Raw genomic sequence first — 22,749 nt, 5'->3', positions numbered from 1 at the left:
CTCTGTACCTATGAAAATTTTCCTTCAGCTAGTTATCTGCATCATTGTATTCAACTCCATTCTTTTATGATAAAATGTGCTATAGTGCAGAAGTTTTTCTTACTTTCAGATGTAACTATACAGACATATTTTTGAAAGTTACCCTTTTTTAAAAATGATACTGTAGTTGTAAACCTTTTTAAGAACACACTGAAGAAAAATTATGTCATTAGTTCATCTGAACTCTTCTTATTCAAAGACAATACTGACAGTGTTTATTTTCTAGTTAAAAAAGATTGATGTGTGATCTAGCTTTCTCTCCCCACGTAGATACCAAGGGTCAGTGCAGGGGTTCTTAAGGGCCCATACACCTTTGGCAGTGTTCAGAGTTGAAGTGGGTAGGATGCCAAGACCAGCTCGGTCAGGGAGACCATAACCCAGTGGTGCTAGAGGAATTAAAGACACACACACAGAAGTATAGAGGTGTGAAGTGGAAAATCAGGGGTCTCACAGCCTTCAGAGCCAAGAACCCCGAACAAAGATCTACCTACGTATTTACTAACAGCAAACCAGTCATTAGCATTGTTTCTGTAGATATTCGATTAACTAGAAGTATCCCCTATGGGAAAAGAGGGGATGGGCCAAAATAAAGGGATGGATTTGGCTAGTTATCTGCAACAGGAGCATGTCCTTAAGGCAGACATCACTCATGCTGTTGTTTGTGGTTCAAGAACACCTTTAAGCGGTTTTCTGCTCTGGGTGGGCCAGGCATTCCTTGCCTTCATTCCAGTCAACCCACAACCTTCCAGCGTGAGTGTCATGGCCATCATGAACATGTCACAGTGCTGCAGAGATTTTGTTTATGGCCAGTTTTGGGGTCAGTTTGTGGCCAGATTTTGGGGGGCCTTTTCCCAACATGTCCCCTTTATTTGATTTGCAAAGTGATAAAAGCAAGGGCAGCTCTGTCAAGCTGAGCTACTTCTCGCAGGAGTCAGGATCCACATCTGTAGACTATACAAAGACAAACAACACAGATTAAAAGCACAATCATCATAGAAATGACAGCGCTTCCAAGTGTTTTTATCCATTTTAATGGGTTACTAGCTGCTAATCTATCTGCAGCTCCTTTAAGCACTCCAGTTCCTGGCATTAAGATCAGGTGTGCCTGGGATGCTTTAAATATTTGTTCTTGTAATTTTGCAATATTCAAAGACAAGTTTGTAGAGTGTCTTTCTAGTTGCTTTTTTATTCTTTCCTAAATTTTGATCTCATTATTAATAGTTTCCACAAATCCTTATGGCTCCTACAGTGGGCCATATCATTTGAGGTTGAGGTGCCACTATACCGCCATGGTTCCAAATAATAGGAACTCTTGCTGTACTTCTTATCATTTCTACCATCTAACCCTTTTGTTCAGATCAGCGGAACATACTGTTGCCGTGGCACGCAGACTGAGAGGTGCAATTTAAGCTAAACGTCCCCTTAGGGGACCAATTAATAATGATACCATAGGAATCCTTGTGCAGCACCTCTGCCTGTTCTGCAGTGCAATCTTCCTAAACAAGTATGTTCATTTTTTCTGGTCAGGTTCAATTTTGTTTACAAATAGGTTTTTGAGGGCCATATGCCTCTATTACAGGAGCAGATTTTTTATGGTAAATACTGAGATTAGAAAGCATGTGTAACTGCATCATAGAGTGATTACATCTAGGCATTATTGCCAGCCAAGATTGATAAATATGCCCAATAAGTACAATTGTTCTCTGTGTCAGCCCTTGTTGAAGGAATACTCACGGCAATGGTGATCTTCGCTATCATAGCTACCATTAAATTACTCATTGTGACCAGCTGTCCCGCTTTCCTTAGGTTTTCTTCTGCTATCTGTGACAGCTTCTTGATCTGTCCCCAGGTGGGTGACTGTGTTCAACAGGTGTTGCTTGTGACAGTTGGGGTCCTCCTCAGCATCATCCTCAACATGGCTGCAACCAGGGGGTCCTCGGGATCTTCCCAGAAACTCTTCCTTGGCATCTGACTCATGATAAGATTTCAGGTGTCTTGGTGATATCCAAATTGGCTGTTGATTTTGACCTGGAGAAACACAAATATAACCTCTACCCCAAGTTATAATTTTACCTATTTCCCAATTTTTTGTTATTGGATCTCTCCACCAAATCAGTTGTTCTGCTTCTGTCTTTGCAGCTGGTTTTTGTAGATGCTGTTCAGCTGCTGATAACATCTGGCCTTTGGGCAGGCTCAAAAAATTTAAAGTTAGTAATGCTAGATCCAATTGTGTATGGGCTGTGCTATAATCCATTTCTCCCCCTTTTTTGTTTTTGTTATCAGTTGTTCATCTGTATGAAATCGTAACTGAGCATTCTCAATTAACTGTGTGGACTGAACCATGTATGAAGAATCAGAAATCACATTAATAGGCATATCAAAAACAGTCAATACCTTAATTACAGCTACAAGCTTTGCTTTTTATAGGGAGACTGGAAAACTTTTCAAGCCAGAATAAGAAGCTTTACCATTACTAGACCTATCTGTAAAACAATGAAAACGCTTAGCAGGCTGTAGGTTGTTTACCGCAGGAATTGTAAATGCAAACCGTTCACAGTCTTGCTCAGCTAAAGGGATAGTAAAGAAACAGTCTTTTAAATCTGTGACTATTAAAGGCCAGTTTTTTGGAATCATAGCAGGAGGAGGCAATCCTGCCTGTAATGCTCCCATAGGTTGTATATCTGAATTGATGACAGTTAAGTCAGTTAACATTCTCCATTTACCTGATTTTTTTCTTAATTACGAAAACTGGAGAATTCCAGGGGAAAAATGTTGGAGCTGTGTGCCCATTTTCTAATTGTTCAGTAACTAATTTCTCTAAAGCCTCCAGTTTGTCCAGTCTGTCTTTACTTAGCGGCCATTGTTCTATCCAAATTGGCGTCTCTGTTAACCATTTTAAAGGTATAGGTTCTGGAGGCTTAACAATGGCCGCCATCAAAAATGATATCCTAATCTTTGGTGGGAACTTTGTCTTTCCACTTGAAGCGGTTCTTTCAAACCTTGCAATTTTTTTTTTTCTAGTCTTTTACCAGGGACATACCTCATTTCATGTATTATATGTTGACTTTGAGGGCTATACAATTGTTCTGGAATTAGAACTTGTGCTCCCCATTGTTGTAATAAATCTCTTTCCTATACATTTATCGGTACAGAAGTTATAATTGGTTGAATAGTCCTAGGTTGTCTGTCGGGCCCTTCACAATGCAAAAATATAACTACTTTGATATACTTCAGGGGCTTTACCGACTCCAACTATGTTAAATTGAGCAGGTTGAATTGGCCATGTGAACGGCTAGTGCTGTAGAGAAATGATTGAAATGTCTGCTTCTGTATCTACCAGACCTTTAAATTTCTTTCCTTGAATAGTTATTTCATAGGTAGGACATTTATCAGTAATTTGATTTCCCCAATAAGCTGCTTTGCCTTGTTTATTTGTACTTCCAAATCCTCCTGTTCATTTAATTTCACTTTTTCCCATTCCTACATATGGCACAATCAGGAGCTGTGCTGTATGCTCTCCTCACTCTGCTTTCCAGGGAACAGAAGTAGATATCACAATTTGAATTTCCCTATTGTGATCTGAATCAATGACTCCTGTATGTATTTGGACCCCTTTTAAACTTAAACTAGACCTTCCTAAAAGTAATCCTATTGTCCCTGCTGGCAAGGGTCCACAGACTCCTGCTGGGACCTTTTGCAGGGGTTCCCCAGGTAGAAGGCTCACAGCTTTTGTGCAGCTTAAATCTACTGTGGCACTACTGGCTGTGGCGGGGGACAGACATTGTACAGGGGTGAAGGAATGGCCTGAGCTGGAAATGCCCCAGTTTAGAATGGGGCCTGGCACGGACCCCTCATGGCGTTTCCCGAAATCAGGTTCCCTTCTTTATCAAACTTTATCAGTGACACTGATGAGCCCAATGTTTTCCTTTTTTACATTTTGGACATATTTCAGGATCAGTAGTTTTCTTTTTTCCTCTATCTGGCGACCTGACTTGCTGATTTTTTCTACATTCTTTTTTAGTGTGACCATGCTTCCCACAGTTAAAACAAGCTCCAGGAAACAGAGTATTTCCTTTATCCACTCTCAGTCCTGGCATTGCCTGTGCTAGCAGAGTAGCTTTATGTAGATTACCTCTGATACCATCACAGGCCTTGAAATAATCAATTAAATGTGCTTTCCCTCTGATAGGATGCAGAGCAGCCTGGCAATCGGGATTAGCATTGTTGAAAGCCGATAACTGCAACACTATATTCTGAGCAGCCAAATCTGCAATCATCTTTTTAAGAGACTCCTGTAACCAAGCTATAAAGTCAATGTGTGGTTCTTTGGGTCTCTGTTTTATAGCACTAAAGGGAGGGTATTGTTCTCCACCTGAAGTTATTTTTTCCCAAGCTCTAATGCACACTCCTTTAAACTGTTCTATGGCCTCATCCTGCATGAACACTTGTGCATCTAAACCAGCCCAGCCGCCAACCCCCAAAAGTTGGTCTGAAGTTATATTAATTTGAGGTTGGGCCTGGGCATTGTGAGCAGCCTGAATGGAAGCTTCATCTGCCCATCAAGTTTTAAATTGTGAGAACTGAGCAGATGTTAAACAAGCTTAAGTAAGAGTGTCCCAGTCAGTAGGAATCATCCGACTGGAAACAGCAACATTCTTTAACAGTCCCATTACAAAAGGAGAACCTGGTCCATAGTGATTTATAGCTTGTTTAAATTCTTTGAATAATTTAAAAGGAAAAGGCTCAAATGTAGCTATTATATTTCCCGTTGATCTGGGGAGTGTATTCTAACAGGGAACTGCCAAGCCTCTAAGTCACCTTCTTGTCTAGCTTGCTGAATTCCTGCCTGAATAGAACTAAGAGCAATCGCTCAAGGCGTGCTCGAACAGTCACTGGGGCAACTACTTTTCGCCCACTGTCCTCTGGAAAAGCAAGATCTGGAGGGTCCGGCCACTCTTCTTGAAAATAATAACGAGGGAGTGCAGAAGGGTAGGGAAGAACCTCTCCCTCCTTTGCCGCTTTAGCTTTACCTGGCAAATAAACATGCTCTGTAACCTCTTGTTATTTCGTTATACTCTCCTTCCTCCCTCTCATCAGTGTGAAAAAGTTCCAAGGTGGAACGAACCACAGCCCATACTTGTCCCATTGTTACCCCAATGCTTTCAAGCTCCCCTTATTATTACGGGGATTGCTTTAAGAGTACTCAGGTGTCCTCCAGCTAGTTCCATGTTCTCCAAGTGTTGCTCCGGCGACCCTTCAACTTGGATTCGAGCCCCAGATTGGGCACCACTTGCCAGACCAGCTTGGTCATGAAGACCCTAACCTAGCGGTGCTAGAGGAATTAAAGACACACACAGAAATATAGAGGTGTGAAGTGGGAAATCAGGGGTCTTACAGCCTTCAGAACTGAGCGCCGTGAACAAGATTTGCCCACGTATTTATTAACAGCGAGCCAATCATTAGCATTGTTTCTACAGATGTTTGATTAACTGTAAGTATCCCTTATAGGAAACGAAGGGATGGGCTAAAATAAAGGGATGGGCCTGGCTAGTTATCTGCAGCAGGAGCATGTCCTTAAGGCGCAGATGGCTCATGCTGTTGTTTGTGGTTCAAGAACACCTTTAAGTGATTTTTCGCCCTTAATGGGCCAGGTGTTCCTTGCCTTCATTTCGGTAAACCCACAACCTTCCAGCGTGGGCGTCATGGCCATCATGAACATGTTACAGTGCTGCAGAGATTTTGTTTAGGGTCAGTTTATGGTCAGATTTTGGGGGATCTGTTCCCAACAGTAAGGGATAAGTGAGTTTCTTGAGTTAATTGTGCAGTATGAAAACTGTTCATGTTTGTGTGAAAGTGACTTTTGTTAGATTCTTAGGAGTGTGTGGTCTGTTAGGATTACTGGCTTTGCATTGAAATTTGGAGTGCTACTTTGGGGTTTGTGGCTAAGATGATATTTTGATTTGGTTCTTCACCAGTTGCTGTATAGTAATGTATTCATTTGCTAGAACTGCTGTAACGAAGTATCACAGACTGAGTGGCTTAAACAACAGAAATTTATTGTCTCACAATTCCAGACACTAGAAGTCTGAGATCAAAGTGTATTCAAGGTTGGTTCTTTGTTGAGGTCTGTGAGAGAGAACCTGTTTTAGGCCAGTCTCCTCGTCTTGTAGATGTCCATCTTTATGTTCACATGGTGTTCTCCTTGTTTGTATGAAATCTCCCCCTTTTAAAAGGACAGGAGTCATATTGCATTGGGGGTCCACCCTACTCCAGTATTGCTTCATTTTAGCTAGTTGCATCTACAATGACCTTATTTCCAAGTAAAGTCACATTCTGAGTTATTGAGGGGTTAGGACCTCAACATATGTGGATTTTGTTGGGGGAAGAGCACAATTTCTAACAATATAACATTTTTAATAGTGATAAATGGAGAGCAGGGTAACCCTTGATGTATTTACTGCTGTCAGTTATGTTATACCATAGGGGTTCAAAGAAGAGTAAGATCGACTCCTTTCCAGGAATTTTACTCTAGCTACTGATGTTTGAATCACTTATATTTTAAGGACTATGGAATATGAAATGCTTTCTTCATATTTCATCATTAAAGATATTTAGGAAAATTGTGTTTAGAACAAGATTCTGAGGCCTTTAAGAATGTAGTCTTTCTCATCTAAGTAGAGCTGGAGATTGGAGAGATAATTCTAGTGATTAATTTCCCAAAGACAATTTTGTGTTTGTTTTCTTTATTATAATTAGGAATAATTACTCTAGTCCTTACCAGACTTAAGCACTGGTGCCCTCAACATTACTTATATTAAGCTGAGTTGAATTTTACTGTTTAGATAACACATAATCCAGAATTTAGGAACATGAAGGTCATCTTTGATCCCATTATTCTGTAGGTAAGGAAACAGTACCCAGGCTACACAGGGCAGTTGTGTTGTACATTTCTTACTGTTTTTCTATTTTGCACAACTTTTTGGTTAGAAGTGTAGGTATTCGTTATGTTTGTTGAATTGAGTTGCATAAAAATTGGCAGTGCTAATTCATGTCCCAGAGACTAAACTTAAAATTATTTATTTACTTATTTTGAGACAGTGTCCTGCTCTGTTGCCCAGGATGGAGTGCAGTGGGACCATCATGGCTAACTGCAGCCTTGAACTGGGTTCAAGAGATCCTCCCACTTCAGCCTCCCAAATAGCTAGGACTACAGGCACTCACCACCACACACCCAGCCAGTTAATTAATTAATTTTTTCTTTTAGAAGAGATAGGGTCTTGCTGTGTTGCCCAGGCTGGTCTTCAACTCCTGGCCTCAAGTGATTCTCCCACCTTGACCTCCCAAAGTGCTGGGATTAGAGGCATGAGCTAATTGCGCCTGACCTAATTAAAATAATTTTAAAATACATTCTTAGAATTTGGTTTAAATAATTCATTTTATAGTGATAACATCTATGCATTCATAGGACTTCTTAAAAAATTATAATAGTAATATCTTTCTTTGCTACTTTGATAGAAAATGACAATAAATTTAGAGTATAAACATATTGAATTATAATTTTCTGTTGAGATCTCTAAATTCCATGGTTCAGAGCTTTTTCTACTTTAATATAAGTTGTGTAGTCCCCAACTTTTCATCCCAAATTCTTCCGAAAACAAATTAGCCTTAAGGGCATTTGAGATTTTTTTCTGGAACATTTCCCTTTGTTTCTTTACAGTTTATCTATTCTATGTATTTTATGCAGTACCTTATGTCGTAGTTGATTATCTAGTAAGTACTTGTAGAACTAAAAGGTTTTAGAAGATAAACGATATACCAGGAACTGATAGTTGGGGACAAAAGACAGTTAGTCTTCTTTATAATAATGAGGATGTTGGAAAATGATCTCACTAGGATAAGGGTATTAGATTAAGTGATTCCTAAGCTGTCATTCCAAAATTGTATGATTCTGTTAAATGGTCATGTGTAGAAGATGATGAATTAAGTGGAATGGTGGACATCTCTCACAGTTTCTCTTTTAAAAACCCTGTAGTTCACAATTTATCTTTCAAATGAACCTTGTTACTTGCATTTACTATAACATATATAATTACTGTAATTAAGGTGGGCAATTAGGAAGAACTTGTCAAATCATGGACATAGTGTATGGTATACTGGAGATAAAGAAGCCTAATTTATAGCAATACTTTCTAAAATGAGCTTCTAAATACTTGAACAGATTTTTCTTGGTTCAGTGTACTTTAAAGAGGAGATTGTCAAATTTTACTGACAACCATTTTTGGATAACTTTACCTTATCATTTATAACACTTTATAACATGATCTTCTTTTTACTAATGGAGTTAAATTTTAAAGTTTTTATTTTCTCTTGAACCATATCATACTAAGTCAGACCTTGCAGGTGCTGGTCAGGTTCTGTGAAACATGTTGGTGTTGGTGACATTAAAAAAAATACTTTGATTATGCTTTTACAGTATTACAATTTCCCTTTCTATTTTCTACTTTAGAGAGAGATGCTGGTCTTTCTGTAAGATTACACAGTGTTTCATATATGCGCTGATGTTTTTATACTAGAGGAAGATGAATGTTTGAATAGCTGTGTTGCTGTTGTTTTTTTTTAAAATAGAGCTAAATGCTTCCTAAGTTATAAAATAATCATTCTTTAGTGAAGGCGTTAATGTTGCACAGATGGTAGCAAAGGACTTTCCTTTGATTTTTAATAAGGAACTGGTTCGTCAAAGAGATTTCTCAACTTCGGTTGTGAAACCTATAATAGAGAATAATTTGAAAGGCACACAATGTACATCATTATAATCCTTTGATGTAGATTAATGATAGCTAAATCACATTTTCTAATTGCCTCTTTTTTCTATAGTTGATTATTAAATTTTAAGAAAAAACTTGGCTAAGCAGCTCTTTAGTAACACGTGCATCTCTGTTCCTCAATATTTTGTGATGTACTCTGAAATTCAGAGAATAGAATTTTCTTTTAAATATTATCATTAAGGAATTTACTGTGCAGAGGAAGGACCAATGTTTTTCTTCATGAAATGAATATTATGATTTATCATGCTGAGAAGCATCCACCCATAAAAATTGTTGGTAGTTGTTAATAATGTGATTTATGTTCCAGCAGTAGTGTTTTGCTTTTTACAGTTTTATCTTAGATATTATCTTAGATATTCAGAATATCTAATAAAATTCAGAATATACAGTCATCTTTGTTGTTGTGCTCCTTGCTTAGTTATACAAGATACATAATTAAAATCTTCTTGCATAACGTTATTACCAGATGAATAGTAAAATTGTGTTCATATCAATTACATTGAATATGTTATCTTCATTTACTCATTTATAAGGTAGGAAATGTGTACACCTGAGAATGAAATTTCTTGTCTTTTTAGATTTAGGTTTTTAGTCAGTTGAGTATGTTGCTGCTATATATAAGGCTTAATTTTCCTTTAAAAGCTCAATTCTATATTTTTAAAGTTTTTCAAACATTGAGAACCTCAGGGTTTGACATGGTTTTAATTGAAAATGTCATCTGTGTTTAAAATAATTTAAGACAAATTCAAATGCAAGTTATTACAGATTATCAGAGGATTAACCTTTATGTCTTTGTTATCCTGAGTCTTTCTTGAAAAGTAATCCTGGTAACATTTCATTTTGACCTTTCCTATAGACTTGAGATTGTATCAGAAGTGACTTGGTTTTGAAATCTACTTATCACTGCAAAGAAAAGACCTTGTTGAATCTAGACATAAAGTCTCTATGTGAATGGATACCTCTTGCTGATACTTCCCAAGATCCTGTCTTAATAACACTTTGTGGACCAGGTCATGTTCACCTATGACATTTAAAGGGTTTATGTAGGAGAATCTGCCCTTATTCAGATACGTACTCCTGCCTCCAGCAGGTTTATCATTTTACTGCCTTTTCAATGGCATGCTTCCATTCCTTCTGCAGGAAGCAATGGCTACTTTGGAGTAGAAAATCTTTACTCTTTTGCTAGGCAGGGATCATGTCTGAAATTTCTAGAGTTAAGTAATAATTATTTTATTTTTCAAAGCCTGTTTCCCATTTCTTCTTACCTGTTTTAAGGTTCTTTTACCAGGTGAATGTATTTTTAAAGATAGGACTTTTGTACTCAGGAAATATGAGGTGAAAGAATAGGCAGAAGAAGCAATTTTGAACTTCAAAGAATTGAGATTATCATTAACAATCTTCTGGTGCATTAATAATTTTAAGCTGGTAAAACAATAAAACAAGCTGTTCTGTGTGAATAAAAAATGACTAAAAGGAAATAAAAAATAATTGATGATGTACTTTTCTTTTGCTAAGAAAGATATGAGAATGTTGAGAAGAAATTTATTCCACAAAACAGTAAGAAAATGAAAATAATGTATCTCTTGAGTATTAAAAGTTTGCAAGAAAAATCACCATTTGAAAATGTTACTGAACACCTTAGTAACATCAGATGTTTATTTCCTATATGGTGGATGTTTTAGCCCTTAGGAATAAGACTAGTGGCCACTGGTTTTCTTCTTAAAGTACCTTATGTTTAGAACTCCATTCCATTAAAATTTTTCCTTGGTTCTGTAATGTAAGTAAAATTTTATGCAGCATTCTTTTCTATTTGAATGAAGAGCAACTTTAAAGGAGGAAAACAAAATTTGGGTAGTTTCTTTTTCTGTCTTTTTCTCTGTCTCTCTCTTTTCTCCTCTTTCTTCTTTTAATAGGAATCACAAAACATATTTTAAGAAGCCTGGTTGGTCAGAGGAGATTGTCTGTGTTAGGAGAATGTTTGTCAGGCAGCATGAAATAATTTGTTAATTATTGTTTTTAATCTTATCAGGTTATTGTTATTTTTCCAACTTTCTTCTCTTTCTTATGTTCTTTTTTTCTTTCTCTCTTTCTTTTTTTTTCTGGACCTGAAATTACCTTTTGCTAATCCAGTTTGTGTGGAGAGATAAAGCACCAGATTGGGAGTTAGGGGACTCCTTCCTTCTTTTTGTTTTGACTTTAGTCCTTCATTGTTAAAATGAAAGAATTAGACTAAATTATTTTCAAGTTTTCTTCTAGCTCTTAAAATTAATTCTAACGTCTCTTACATAAACATTTGGAAAGATTTAAGAGACTATCAAATAATATATTCACTAGTACTTACTGAGTACTATCTATTCATGTGCTTACCACTGTGCTAGGCTGACCTGGGTTGAATTTTATCTATGTTTACATGAAGTGGGAGAGAATTTTAAGGCAATTTTTTTTTTCTTGAAGTAAATGAATATCCCAAAGACAAAAACAACGTAAGGCAACTTGAAGGAAGTTGTCAAAGTCAGAAAAGTGGATGATTTGTACGATTTGTCAATGAAAAAAAACTTTTCCTCTACACTCTTAGGTTCATTGTATGGAGGCCTGTGAATTAAACTGTAAAAAAGTTTAGCAAGAGAAAAGACAGATTTTTATTTATGAATATACATGTAAGTTCACAGAAAAATGTGACTCTCCAAACTGGCAACAATGGGGGTTTATAAACCTAAATTAATGGGAAGAGGTAGAGGGAAGAAAAGGCTTCTGTGGGAAGAACAAACGGTTTTATTTCTTTTTTAAAAATTATACTTTAATTTCTGGGATACATGTGCAGAACGTGCAGATTTGTTACATAGGGATACATATGCTGTGGTGGTTTGCTGCACCCATGAACCCGTCATCTACATTAGGTATTTCTCCTAATGCTATCCCTCCCATGACCCCCCACCCTCCGACAGGCCCTGGTGTGTGATGTTCCCCTCCCTGTGTCCATGTGTTCTCATTGTTCAACTCCCACTTATGAGTGAGAACATGCAGTTTTCTGTTTGGTTTTCCGTTCCTGTGTTAGTTTGCTGAGAATGATGGTTTCGAGCTTCATCCATGTCCCTGCAAAGGACATGAACTTATCCTTTTTATGGGTGCGTGGTATTCCATGGTGTATATGTGCCACATTTTCTTAGTCCAGTCTATCATTGATGAACATTTGGGTTGGTTCCAAGTCTTTGCTATTGTGAACAGTGCTGCAGTAAACATACATGTGCATGTGTCTTTATAGTAGAATGATTTATAATCCTTTGGATATATACCCAGTAATGGGATTGCTGGGTCAAATGGTATTTCTGGTTCTAGATCCTTGAGGAATGCCCACACTGTCTTCTACAATGGTTGAACTAATTTACACTCCCACCCACAGTGTAAATGCATTTCTATTTCTCCACATCCTGTCCAGCATCTGTTGTTTCCTGGCTTTTTAATGATAGCCATTCTAACTGGCCTGAGATTGTATCTCATTGTGGTTTTAATTTGCATTTCTCTAATAATGATGATGAGCTTTTTTTCATGTTTGTTGGTCGCATAAATGTCTTCTTTTGAGAAGTATCTCTTTATATCCTTTGCCCACTTTTTGATGGGGTTGTTTTTTTTCTTGTAAGTTTGTTTAAGTTCTCTGTAGATTCTAGATATTAGTCCTTTGTCAGATGGATAGATTGCAAAAATTTTTCTCCCATTCTGTAAGTTGCCTGTTCACTCTGATGATAGTTTCTTTTACTGTGCAGAAAAATTTTTTAATTTTTCTTTTTAAAAACTCTACTGAATCTTTGTATATTCTGTCTACCCTCCATGGAATCTTTGTGTTTTAATTCTTAATTATAAATCTATATTTTTAAAAAACTTAGTTATTTTATATATATATATAGAAAAGACATATATTTTCTAACTGTATAGTTTAATGAATTTGCACAAACTGAACTCGCCCAGAACAAAAACAATACCCTGGAAGTCCCTCTTGTGCTCCCTTTCAGTCACTGCTTTTCCCTATAGGGATAACCAACTACTATTCTGACTTAATACATTAAATTAGTTTTGGCTGTTTTATATTTGATATAAGTGAAAACATCCAATGTGTATATAGCTTCTTACACTTAAGAGATTATGTTTGAGTATGTAGTTATTGTTTATTCATTCTTACTAATCTTTGGTTATACAGCTTGAAGTTAATATTAGATGATACCTAAAGGGTCATGACTATTGTCTTTAATCCCCTGTATTCATTTTGTCAGAGATAAGTCTTGAAATCATATAGTATGGGTCCTCCAACTTTGTTCTTCAGTATTATGTTGGTCGCTCTAAGTCTTTTGCCTTTCAAATTGTACCTTTCTTTTTCCATGTAAATTTTATAATTGCTTGTTGAGTTTTACAAACAAGCCTACTGGAATTTACATTGGGATTTGTTATATCTGGAAATCTGTTTGGAACAATTGGCATCTTAACAATATTGTTATAGTTCATGAACATGGTATATCTCTCCGTTTGCGTAGAATTCTTTAGTAAGTATTTTGTAATTCCTAGCAAACAGAACTTACACATTCTGTTACATTTGTATTTTATGGGTTTTTTTTGGTACTATATTTGGAATATAAGTTTTATGTTTTGTTCTCTGCTGTATCTTCAGTCTCTAAGATATGGCACAAAGTTGGATTCAGTAAGTATTTATTGAATGAGTGAATATCTGCTGTCAAAGAGTTCATACTCTAGGAGCTGAGAAAGAAGTACATAATTAAAAGATGATACACTTTAGGGGAACTATAAACAGAATTCTTTTGGAGCTCCTTGTGGAAGCAATAAAGTTCATGTAACAGATTTCTTTTTCTTTTTTTTCTGTCAGATTTGAAAGAAGATGACCCTAGGAGAAGTTTGTTTAATGATGCAGAAAACAAGAAGAATTCAATTAAAATGTGGTTTAGCCCTCGAAGTAAGAAAGTCAGATATGTTGTGAGTAAAGTTTCAGTGCAAACCCAGCCTGAAATAAAAAAAGATGCAAATGCTCAGCAAGACTCCTATGAATTTGTTTCCACAAGTCCTCCAGCAGATGTTTCTGAGAGGGCTAAAAAGGCTTCTGCAAGATCCAGAAAAAAGCAAAAAAAGAAAACTTTAGCTGAAATCAACCAAAAGTGGAATTTAGAGGCAGAAAAAGAAGATGGTGAATTTGATTCCAAAGAGGAATCAAAGCAAAAGCTGGTATCTTTCTGTAGCCAACCATCTGTTATCTCCAGTCCTCAGATGAATGGTGAAATAGACTTACTAGCAAGTGGCTCCTTGACAGAATCTGAATGTTTTGGAAGTTTAACTGAAGTCTCTCTACCATTGGCTGAGCAAATAGAGTCTCCGGACACTAAGAGCAGGAATGAAGTAGTGACTCCTGAGAAGGTCTGCAAAAATTATCTTGCATCTAAGAAATCTTTGCCATTAGAAAATAATGGAAAACGTGGCCATCACAATAGACTTTGCAGTCCCATTTCTAAGAGATGTAGAACCAGCATTCTGAGCACCAGTGGAGATTTTGTTAAGCAAACGATGCCCTCAGAAAATACACCATTGCCTTCATGCAAACGTAAAGTTGGTGGCACATCACGGAGGAAAAACAGTAACTTGTCAGATGAATTCAGTAGTCTTTCTCCGGGTACACCACCTTCTGCATTAAATAGTTCAAGTTACAGACGAGTGATGTCTAGCCCCTCAGCAATGAAGCTGTTGCCCAATATGGCTGTGAAAAGAAATCATAGAGGAGAGACTTTGCTCCACATTGCTTCTATTAAGGTAGGATGCTTACTCTGAAATACCATCTCAGAATGAGGCCAACTATAAAGCAATTTCTTTGGAGTTGGTGAAAAATGGGATAGGATTACTAGGATAATTAACCTTTCACAGACATGATACTTCCTCTGAACCAGAGAAGCCAAATTCACAGGGACAGCATCTCTACTTCAGTTGGAGCAGTGGCCCCTGAGTCTGGGCAGCAGGATCTTGTAGGAGAAAACCAATATTTGAATATTTCAGCTTTTATTTTGCCAAGTGCTTTTGCTTTTGTCTATTTTACCTTCAGTTTTTATCATTTTGTTTACCTGTCCTCATGCTTTATGAATGTAGACAATTGCTAAGTTATTACAGGCAACAACGTTTACCTAGTAAAAGAGCCCACCAGAATTTGGAAGGTTGAAAGATGTGGTCTGTACATTTCTCCAATGACCAGGACATTTGACTATCAGAAATGGCTCCTCTGGTTCACCACAAAGGAGCTGCTTTTTGCCCCACAATCAGCGATTCCTTTTACTGACCTGTTTAATGACGTTAATTCTCTTTAATTATTCTCAGCACCTGGGATGTGGCAGCATTTTCTGGAACCTGGCCTGTTTTCTAAACACTTGGCAGTGGTTAATCTTTGAAATTGGCACAAACACTACATGTGAAACAGAGCAGTAGGCACCATAGCTTTATAGGCTTTGCTCTGTGATTTCATGTAAGTGTTAGGAAAGTATGATATGGTAGACATTAGTACTAAATTAGGATAGCTTTTATGCTCTCTTAGCGACTGTACGTAGTCAGTTCACCCAGAAAACCCTTTGGTCTTCTGGATGGGTAGAGAACTTTGGGGCACCTGGGAGGAACCACTTGGAGGCCCACAAACATGAGGCACCAGGGCAACATAAAACATTTGGGAAGAACATGGAGTGGACATTGAGCGTGGTCCAAAGATTCCTGTATTTCTGTGTGGAGAAAGGGAATAGCACAAACAGAGCTTATCCCAACTGCTGCTGGTTTGTTTTCCTTGCTTTTCTTCCAGATTAATGAGGAATACAGTCAGCTCTGTGTATCTGTGCGTTGTGTTTATGGGTTCAACCAACTGCGGATCAAAAATATTTGGGAGAAAAGCCAATAACAATACACAATAAAAAGTGATGCAAATTTAAAAATATTGTATAACAACTATCTATATAGCATTTATGTTGTATTACGTATTATAAGTAATTTAGAGATGATTTAAAGTATACTGGAGGATCTGTGTAGGTTATTTGCAAATACATCATTTTGTATGAGGGATCTATGGATTTTGTTATCTGCTGGGATTCTGGAACCAGTCTCCCACAGATACTGAAGGATGACTGTACTCTATTTCTGATACCAGTGAGGCAGCGACCTTACAACATGACCTCATATCCTTTGGACATCTTGAATTTTTGGACTTGGCTCTGGTTGTGTTTTAGTTTTATTTCTGCAAAGCCTGACTTACAAAATCAGACTTTTTTGTCATCTTTGTTATATATATGTATATATATGTATATATAAGCTATTGTAAACATAAAGTTATAGACATAAGTAACTAGTGTAATTATTATTTTTGTTCATTTTTCTGACTAATACATAGTAAGTTATATATTTTGCTTTCTGGGAGATTTTTGGACTATCAGGCAAGCATTTGCTTATATTGGTGGAGACTTTTTCTTCTAACCATAAGAATAATTTATTAATGAGGATCCCTAGGGTCTAGGCCAGAGTTTTGTAAATTCGTTCTTAAAAGGGCAGTTAGAGTAAACGTTTTCAGCTTTGCAGGCCATGAAGTCTCTATAACTGTTCAGCTCTGCTGTCTTAGGGTAAAAGTAGCCATAGATTGCTTCATACGAGTTTTGTCAGTTTACTTAGAGTTTTGCCAGAATTAGAATAATCCATTTTTATTTCCTTGGACTTAATTATTAAATGTCATTATTGTCACCAGTTATCAGATTATGTGATGGTACATTTTTTAAAAGTTAATTTTTACTGTTTTTAAAATCACCAATTAATAGTGTCCTTTTAAAATTTTTTTGTGAGTTGAATGTATGCCTCTCACCTTAGCTTTATTTTAATAGATATATCCTTAAAATCAGTAGGTTTGCATATATATATATATATATTTTTTTTTTTGTGACAGAGACAGAGTCTCGCTCTGTCACCCAGGCTAGAGTACAGTGGCACAATCTCAGCTCACTGCAACCTCTGCCTCCTGGGTTCAAGCATTCTTCTGCTTCATCCTCCTGAGTTGCTGGGATTACAGTTACCTGCCATCATGCCAGGCTACTTTTTGTATTTTTGGTAGAGACAGAGTTTCACCATGTTGGCCAGACTGGTCTTGAACTCCTCACCTCAGTTGATCCGTCCGCCTCAGCCTCCCAAAGTCCTGGGATTACAGGCAGGAGCCACCACACCTAGCCAATCTTTTTAGAAGCAGTTTTCATTTCATTCCTATCCTAATTTTCTCATTTGCAGCCAAGAATAATCTATGTGTACACATATTGCAGTTCTGCCATCTTATTTATACTTTGTACCCACCTACTTCAGAAAAGGATTTGAAGTGGCTCTAAAGTTAAAACTACTATAAAATGGAACAAGGAGTTGGTAAAGAGGAAGGGGTTACTACAACTAGAGTGAATTTAGTTTTGGTGACCTTAAAGGCAGCCAAAGCAAATAAGCGGAAGGACCAGGTTTTGTGCTGTCAAAAGGTACGTGTCTTTTTTGGTGGTGATTGTATTTTGTGCCCACCTACTTCAGAAAAGGATTTGAAATGGCACTAAAGTTATTTATACTTGCATTGTATTGTTTCTTAAGCATGTTGGTAAACTTGCAGTTTCTACAGTTTGAGCACATGGTTGCACTGAGCATGCTTAGTGTATGCACTGAGGGCACAGAACCCAGCAGGAGTTTGTTCTACTGTACCAGTTACCTTCCCCCACTACAGGTAGGGCTTTACTGATTGATTTCTGAACTTGGAAACATTATTAATAAATATTCTATAATACCTGGCCCCAAACTACCTCTGGGCATCATTGTTGGCCATAACCTTTCCATAGCTACCACCCTACTAGCAGCTACTTCTCTTTTCTTGCCCTGACCACTTGCGTTAGTTTTCTATTGCTGCCAAAACAAACTACCACAAAGTTAGTGATTCAAAGCAATGCAAATTAATTTTCTTACAATTCTGTACACCTGAAGTCTGGTATGGGTCTCATCACACTAAAATCATGTTGTCAGCTGTTTTCAGGAGGTTCTGGGAAAGATCCATTTTATTTTTATTTGGATGGCTGGCAGGGACTTCATCGTTCTTGTGGTAAGACTGAGATCCAGATTTCTTGCTGGTTTTCGGCTGAGAGTTGTTTCCAGGTTCTAGAGACTGTCACATTCCTTTAGTTCGTGGTCCTCTTCTTCATCTTCAAATCCAGCAGCAGCAGATTGAGTCCTTCTCACATCTCATCTTTCTGACATAGCCAGGAAAGATCCTCTGCTTTTAAGAATTCATGTGATTAAATTGAGCTACCTGAGAAATGCAGAATAATCTCTCCATCTCAAGGTGTGTCCACTTAATTATATTGCAGTGTCCCTTTCACCACGTAAGGTAATATAGTCACAGGTCCTGGGGATTATTTGTGAACATTTTGGGGGGGTCATAATTTTTTGACCACACCACTGAAGTAGCTTCCTAATTTCCCTTTGTATTTCCTGCAGTCAGTTCTCTATGTAACAGCCAGAGTAATCTGACCGAAGTCAAAATTGTCATTTCTCTACTGTCCTATCAATAAGTCTTTTTTATACCCCTCTTCCTATTTGAATATCTTCATAACTCATGTTCCTGTTTGAATGTCTGCATCACCTGTGTTAAACTGCTATTGAGAACACTGTTATGAATGGGAGATTTTATGAGAAAGTATTGTACCTAAGTAGAAACTAAGATACTCATTATTTATTCTTCTGATTTATTACCACAATTACTTTTGCACCAACCCAATAGAAAACAAAATACCAAGGATATAGAGAAAATTTTTTATTTTCTATTATGTCAGTTTTGCTTGAGAATTTGTACCATACTAACCTTCCTCTTTTCTTACCCCTCACTCCCCTACCAAGTTCTCTAGCACAAATTCTTAAAATGGCAGTGATTACTCATAATTTATGCCACAGCAATGGCTTACTGTGGAATAGAAGAATGGCTTGAAGCTGGCATGACATGATGTATTAGTGATGTAGACATAATAGATAATGTTTTGAATGCAACTTACAAGGCATGGTATGCTTAGAACATAACAAAGGTGGTGAAGATCCCCTGGATAGAGAGAAGATCCCTTGTGAGGAGACTCATTAAGAGTTTAACTTTGTAGTTTATTATGCTTGAACACAGTCATGTTATATTGTGTGTGAAATTATGTATCCTTCATAGCAGCTTCATGAGAAGGTAGCAAAGGAAACAAAAGGAGCCTTGGCATATGTGATATTTTCTCAAGAGTTTAATTTCTAAAATACCTCTTGGAGTCAGTATCTATTTTCCTCCTCTGTTGCCTACCACATATGTATAAGTCTGCTTCTGTATTACCAGTAACTTATTGTGCCATTGACTAGGTTATCAGAATTATCTGTTAAATTACAGGCACACCTCATTTAATTGCACTTCACTTTTTTTGTGCTTCGCAGAGAGTTTTGTTTTTGTGTTTTTTGACAATCCTGCATTGAGCAAGTCTGTCAGTGCTATTTTTCCAACAGCATATGCTCAGTGTGTCTCTGTGTCACATTTTGGTAATTGTCACAATATTTCAGATCTTTTCACTACTGTTGTATCTGTTATGGTGATTTGTGATCAGTAATCTTCAGTGTTACTATTATAACTGCTTTAGGGCACCACAAACCCTGCCCATGTAACATGGCAAACTTAATTGATAAACGTTGTCTTTTCTGACTGTTCCACTTACTGATAATTCTTCCATCTCTCTCCCTTTGAATCCCTGTTTCCTGGGACACAAGAATATTGAATTTAGGTCAGCTAGCAACACTACAATGGCCTTTAAGTTTTCAAGTAGAAGGAAGAGTCGCTCATCTCTTACTTTATATAAGAAGCTAGAAATGATGAGTGAGGAAGGCATGTTGAAAGTTGAGATAGGCCAAAAGCTAGGTCTCCTGCCAAACAGCCAATTTGTGAATGCAAAGAAAAAGTTCTTTAAGGAAATTAAAAGTGCTACCCTGTTGAATACACAAATGAGAAGAAAGCATAACTGCCTTATTGCCCATATGAGGAGAGTTGGAATGGTCTGGATAGATGATCAAACCAACCACATTTCTTTAAGCCAAACCCTACTCCAGAGGAAGATCGTAAATCTCTTCAATTCTGTGAAGGCTGAGAGAGGTAAGGAAGCTGCAGAAGAAAAGTTGGAAGCTAGCAGAGGTTGGTTCATGAAGTTGAGGATAAAAAGCTGTCTCCATAACACAACAATGCATGTTGAAACAACAGGTGCTGATGGAGAAACTGCAGCAGGTTATCCAGAAGATCTAGCCAAGATAATTATGAGAGTGGCGCACTAAACAACAGATTTCAGTGAAGTTGAAACAGCCTTCTGTTGGAAGAATATGCCATCTGGGTTTTTCATAGCTAGAAAGGAGAAGTCAGTGCCTGGCTTCAAAGCTTCAAAGGACAGGCTTTCTTGTTAGGAGCTAATGAAGTCAGTGACTTGAAGTGAAAGCCAATGCTCATTTAACATTTGGAACAACAAAGCCTGGATGAGAGCACATCTTGACAGCATGGTTTACTAAATTTTTTAAGCTCGCTGTTGAGACCTACTGCTCAGGAAAGATACTCAAAATATTACTAATTGACAGTGCCACCTAGTTACCCAACTGTTCTCATGAGGATGTATAAGGAGATTAATGCTGTTTTCAAGCCTCCCAACAAAACATCAATTCTGTGGCCCATGGATCAAGGAGTAACTTTTACTTTCAAGTCTTACTACTTAAAAAAATACATGTTGTGGCTGGGCGGGGTGGTTCACGCCTGTAATCCCAGCACTTTGGGAGGCCAAGGTGGGCGGATCACAAGGTCAGGAGATTGAACCATCCTGACTAACACGGTGAAACCCCATCTCTACTAAAAATACAAAAAAAATGAGCTGGGTGTGGTGGCGGGTGCCTGTAGTCCCAGCTACTCGGGAGGCTGAGGCAGGAGAATGGCGTGAACCCAGGAGGCAGAGCTTGCAGTGAAGCCAGTTGATGTGGCATACTTTATTGTTGTCTTGCTTTAAGAAACTGTCATAACCACCCAAACCTTCAGCAACTACCTGCTTGCTCAGTCAGCAGCCACAGCATCAAGGCAAGACCATCCAGCAAAAAGATTGTCACCATTTTTTAGCAATAAAGTTATTTTCAATTAAGATCTGTTCATTTTTAAAAAAACATAATGCTATTGCATGCTAAGTAGATTACAGTATAGTGTACATATAACTTTTATACGCGCTGGGAAACCAGAAGATTCGTGTGACCTGCTTTATTGCAGTATTTGCTTTATCGCAGTGATCTGGAACTGAACCGACAGTATCTCCGAGGTATGCCTGTATTTTATTCAGTAAATTCTAAGAAGCCAGAGAAATATTTAACATATTTTAGAGCTTCATTCCAGATCGTTAATTTTTGTTTGTTTGTTTTAATGGCATCTAATTGCCAAGAAGGGAAGTTTTTGGTTTCTGGTCAGTTCATTTACATGGAAAAGCTTAATCATGCTAGGCAAGTCATTTGTCTTATACTTAATTGTAATGTTCTGTATTGTTTTTATGAATATGTTTATTATTAATGGTATTTTAGAAGAGCTAAGCTTTATAATAAGGAAAAGTTTTGTTTGTGTGTGTATGTTTTTGGAAAGTTTATATTGCTGGAATATGTGTGGATCTGCAGTATGTACAAATGTGTGAAGGATCTTTCCTTTGATTGAAAGATTAGCAATAAAAGATTCAGTGGGATACACACACTCTTATTTTCAGCCTTCAATATATTACTTGAAAATACCAAATTCATTGAAAATTTTTAATAAGCCTTGGCAAATACTTTCCTTAGATAAATTATTTTTGCTATGGTTTAAGAAAAGTTCAATTACTCTTTCAAGTTGTGAGAAGCTCAAAAGTGAGTATTTGAAAGTAATTTAAAGAAGCCAGAATCAAAACTTAATTTATTTTCTGGCTACTTCGTATCAGTTCAAGCTTATCCAGGTACTGTAGACTCTATCTAATTATCATAATTTTATTTATGTGCATGACATTACATTTACATGAAGTAGAAAGATGAAAATATGACAGACTTTCAAGTACTAGAGAGGAGAAAGCAGATTGGTTATAAAAAGCAAGCCTTTTGCCAATCAGCTATACAGTTCAGGGGTGGGGAGAATGTTAACAGAAGAAGACACTTTGATAATATGAAGAGGTGACATGAAAGAAAAATAGCAACTGTCTGGCAACCTTAAAAGAGAGTCTACCTTTATTCTTTAAATTGTCACTCTGTTTCTGTTTGACTATTCCCATGAGACTCTTCCATTTCACAATTGTGTTTGTATTATTTTTTAAGCTTCTTTAAGTTAATGTGTGTGTGTGTTTTTTTTTTGTTTTTTTTTTTTGCATTACCATGTAGAATTAGAATGGGGAAATTTTTGAGAAAGTTTTCTTGTGTGAGTACTTTCATGTTGAAGATAGGGAATGTGTGTGGTTCTGGCAGTTTATCTGCTCACTTATTACAGGATTGTTTTGGAAAAAAAAAAATTTGTATCTTGGCAGATATTCCTGCATTCATTTGTAACTGATATGAATATAAAGCAAAAGTTGCAGGGGCTCACACCTGTAATCCCAATCATTTTGGAAGCTAAGGCAGGAGATTGCTTGAGTCCATTAGTTTGGGCAACATAGTGAGACCCCCATCTCTACAAAAAAATGTTAAAAAAATTAGCCAGGCCTGGTGATGTATGCCTGTAGTCCTGCCTCAGGAGGCTGGGGCAGAAGAATTGCTTGGGCCTGGGAGCTTGAAGTTACAGTGAGCTATGATCGTGCCATTGCATTCCAGTTGCTAAATAAGT

General features: G+C 37.2%; 1 protein-coding gene across 2 annotated transcripts in view; it reads left to right on the top strand.

Annotated features, from left to right (window-relative positions):
- Positions 1 to 22,749, top strand: part of BARD1 (BRCA1 associated RING domain 1) — an 82,705-nt gene that overhangs the window by 18,270 nt on the left and 41,686 nt on the right. For both annotated transcript variants that reach the window (XM_023220403.2, XM_023220412.2), the window contains one exon: positions 13,735 to 14,666. In XM_023220403.2, coding sequence (XP_023076171.1) covers positions 13,735 to 14,666 — 932 coding nt within the window. The remainder of the gene's footprint in view (positions 1 to 13,734; positions 14,667 to 22,749) is intronic.

The sequence above is a fragment of the Piliocolobus tephrosceles genome, chromosome 11 (assembly GCF_002776525.5).
Source record: "Piliocolobus tephrosceles isolate RC106 chromosome 11, ASM277652v3, whole genome shotgun sequence".
NCBI classification, from domain to species: domain Eukaryota; kingdom Metazoa; phylum Chordata; class Mammalia; order Primates; family Cercopithecidae; genus Piliocolobus; species Piliocolobus tephrosceles.
This window is presented reverse-complemented; position numbering and strand designations above follow the sequence as displayed.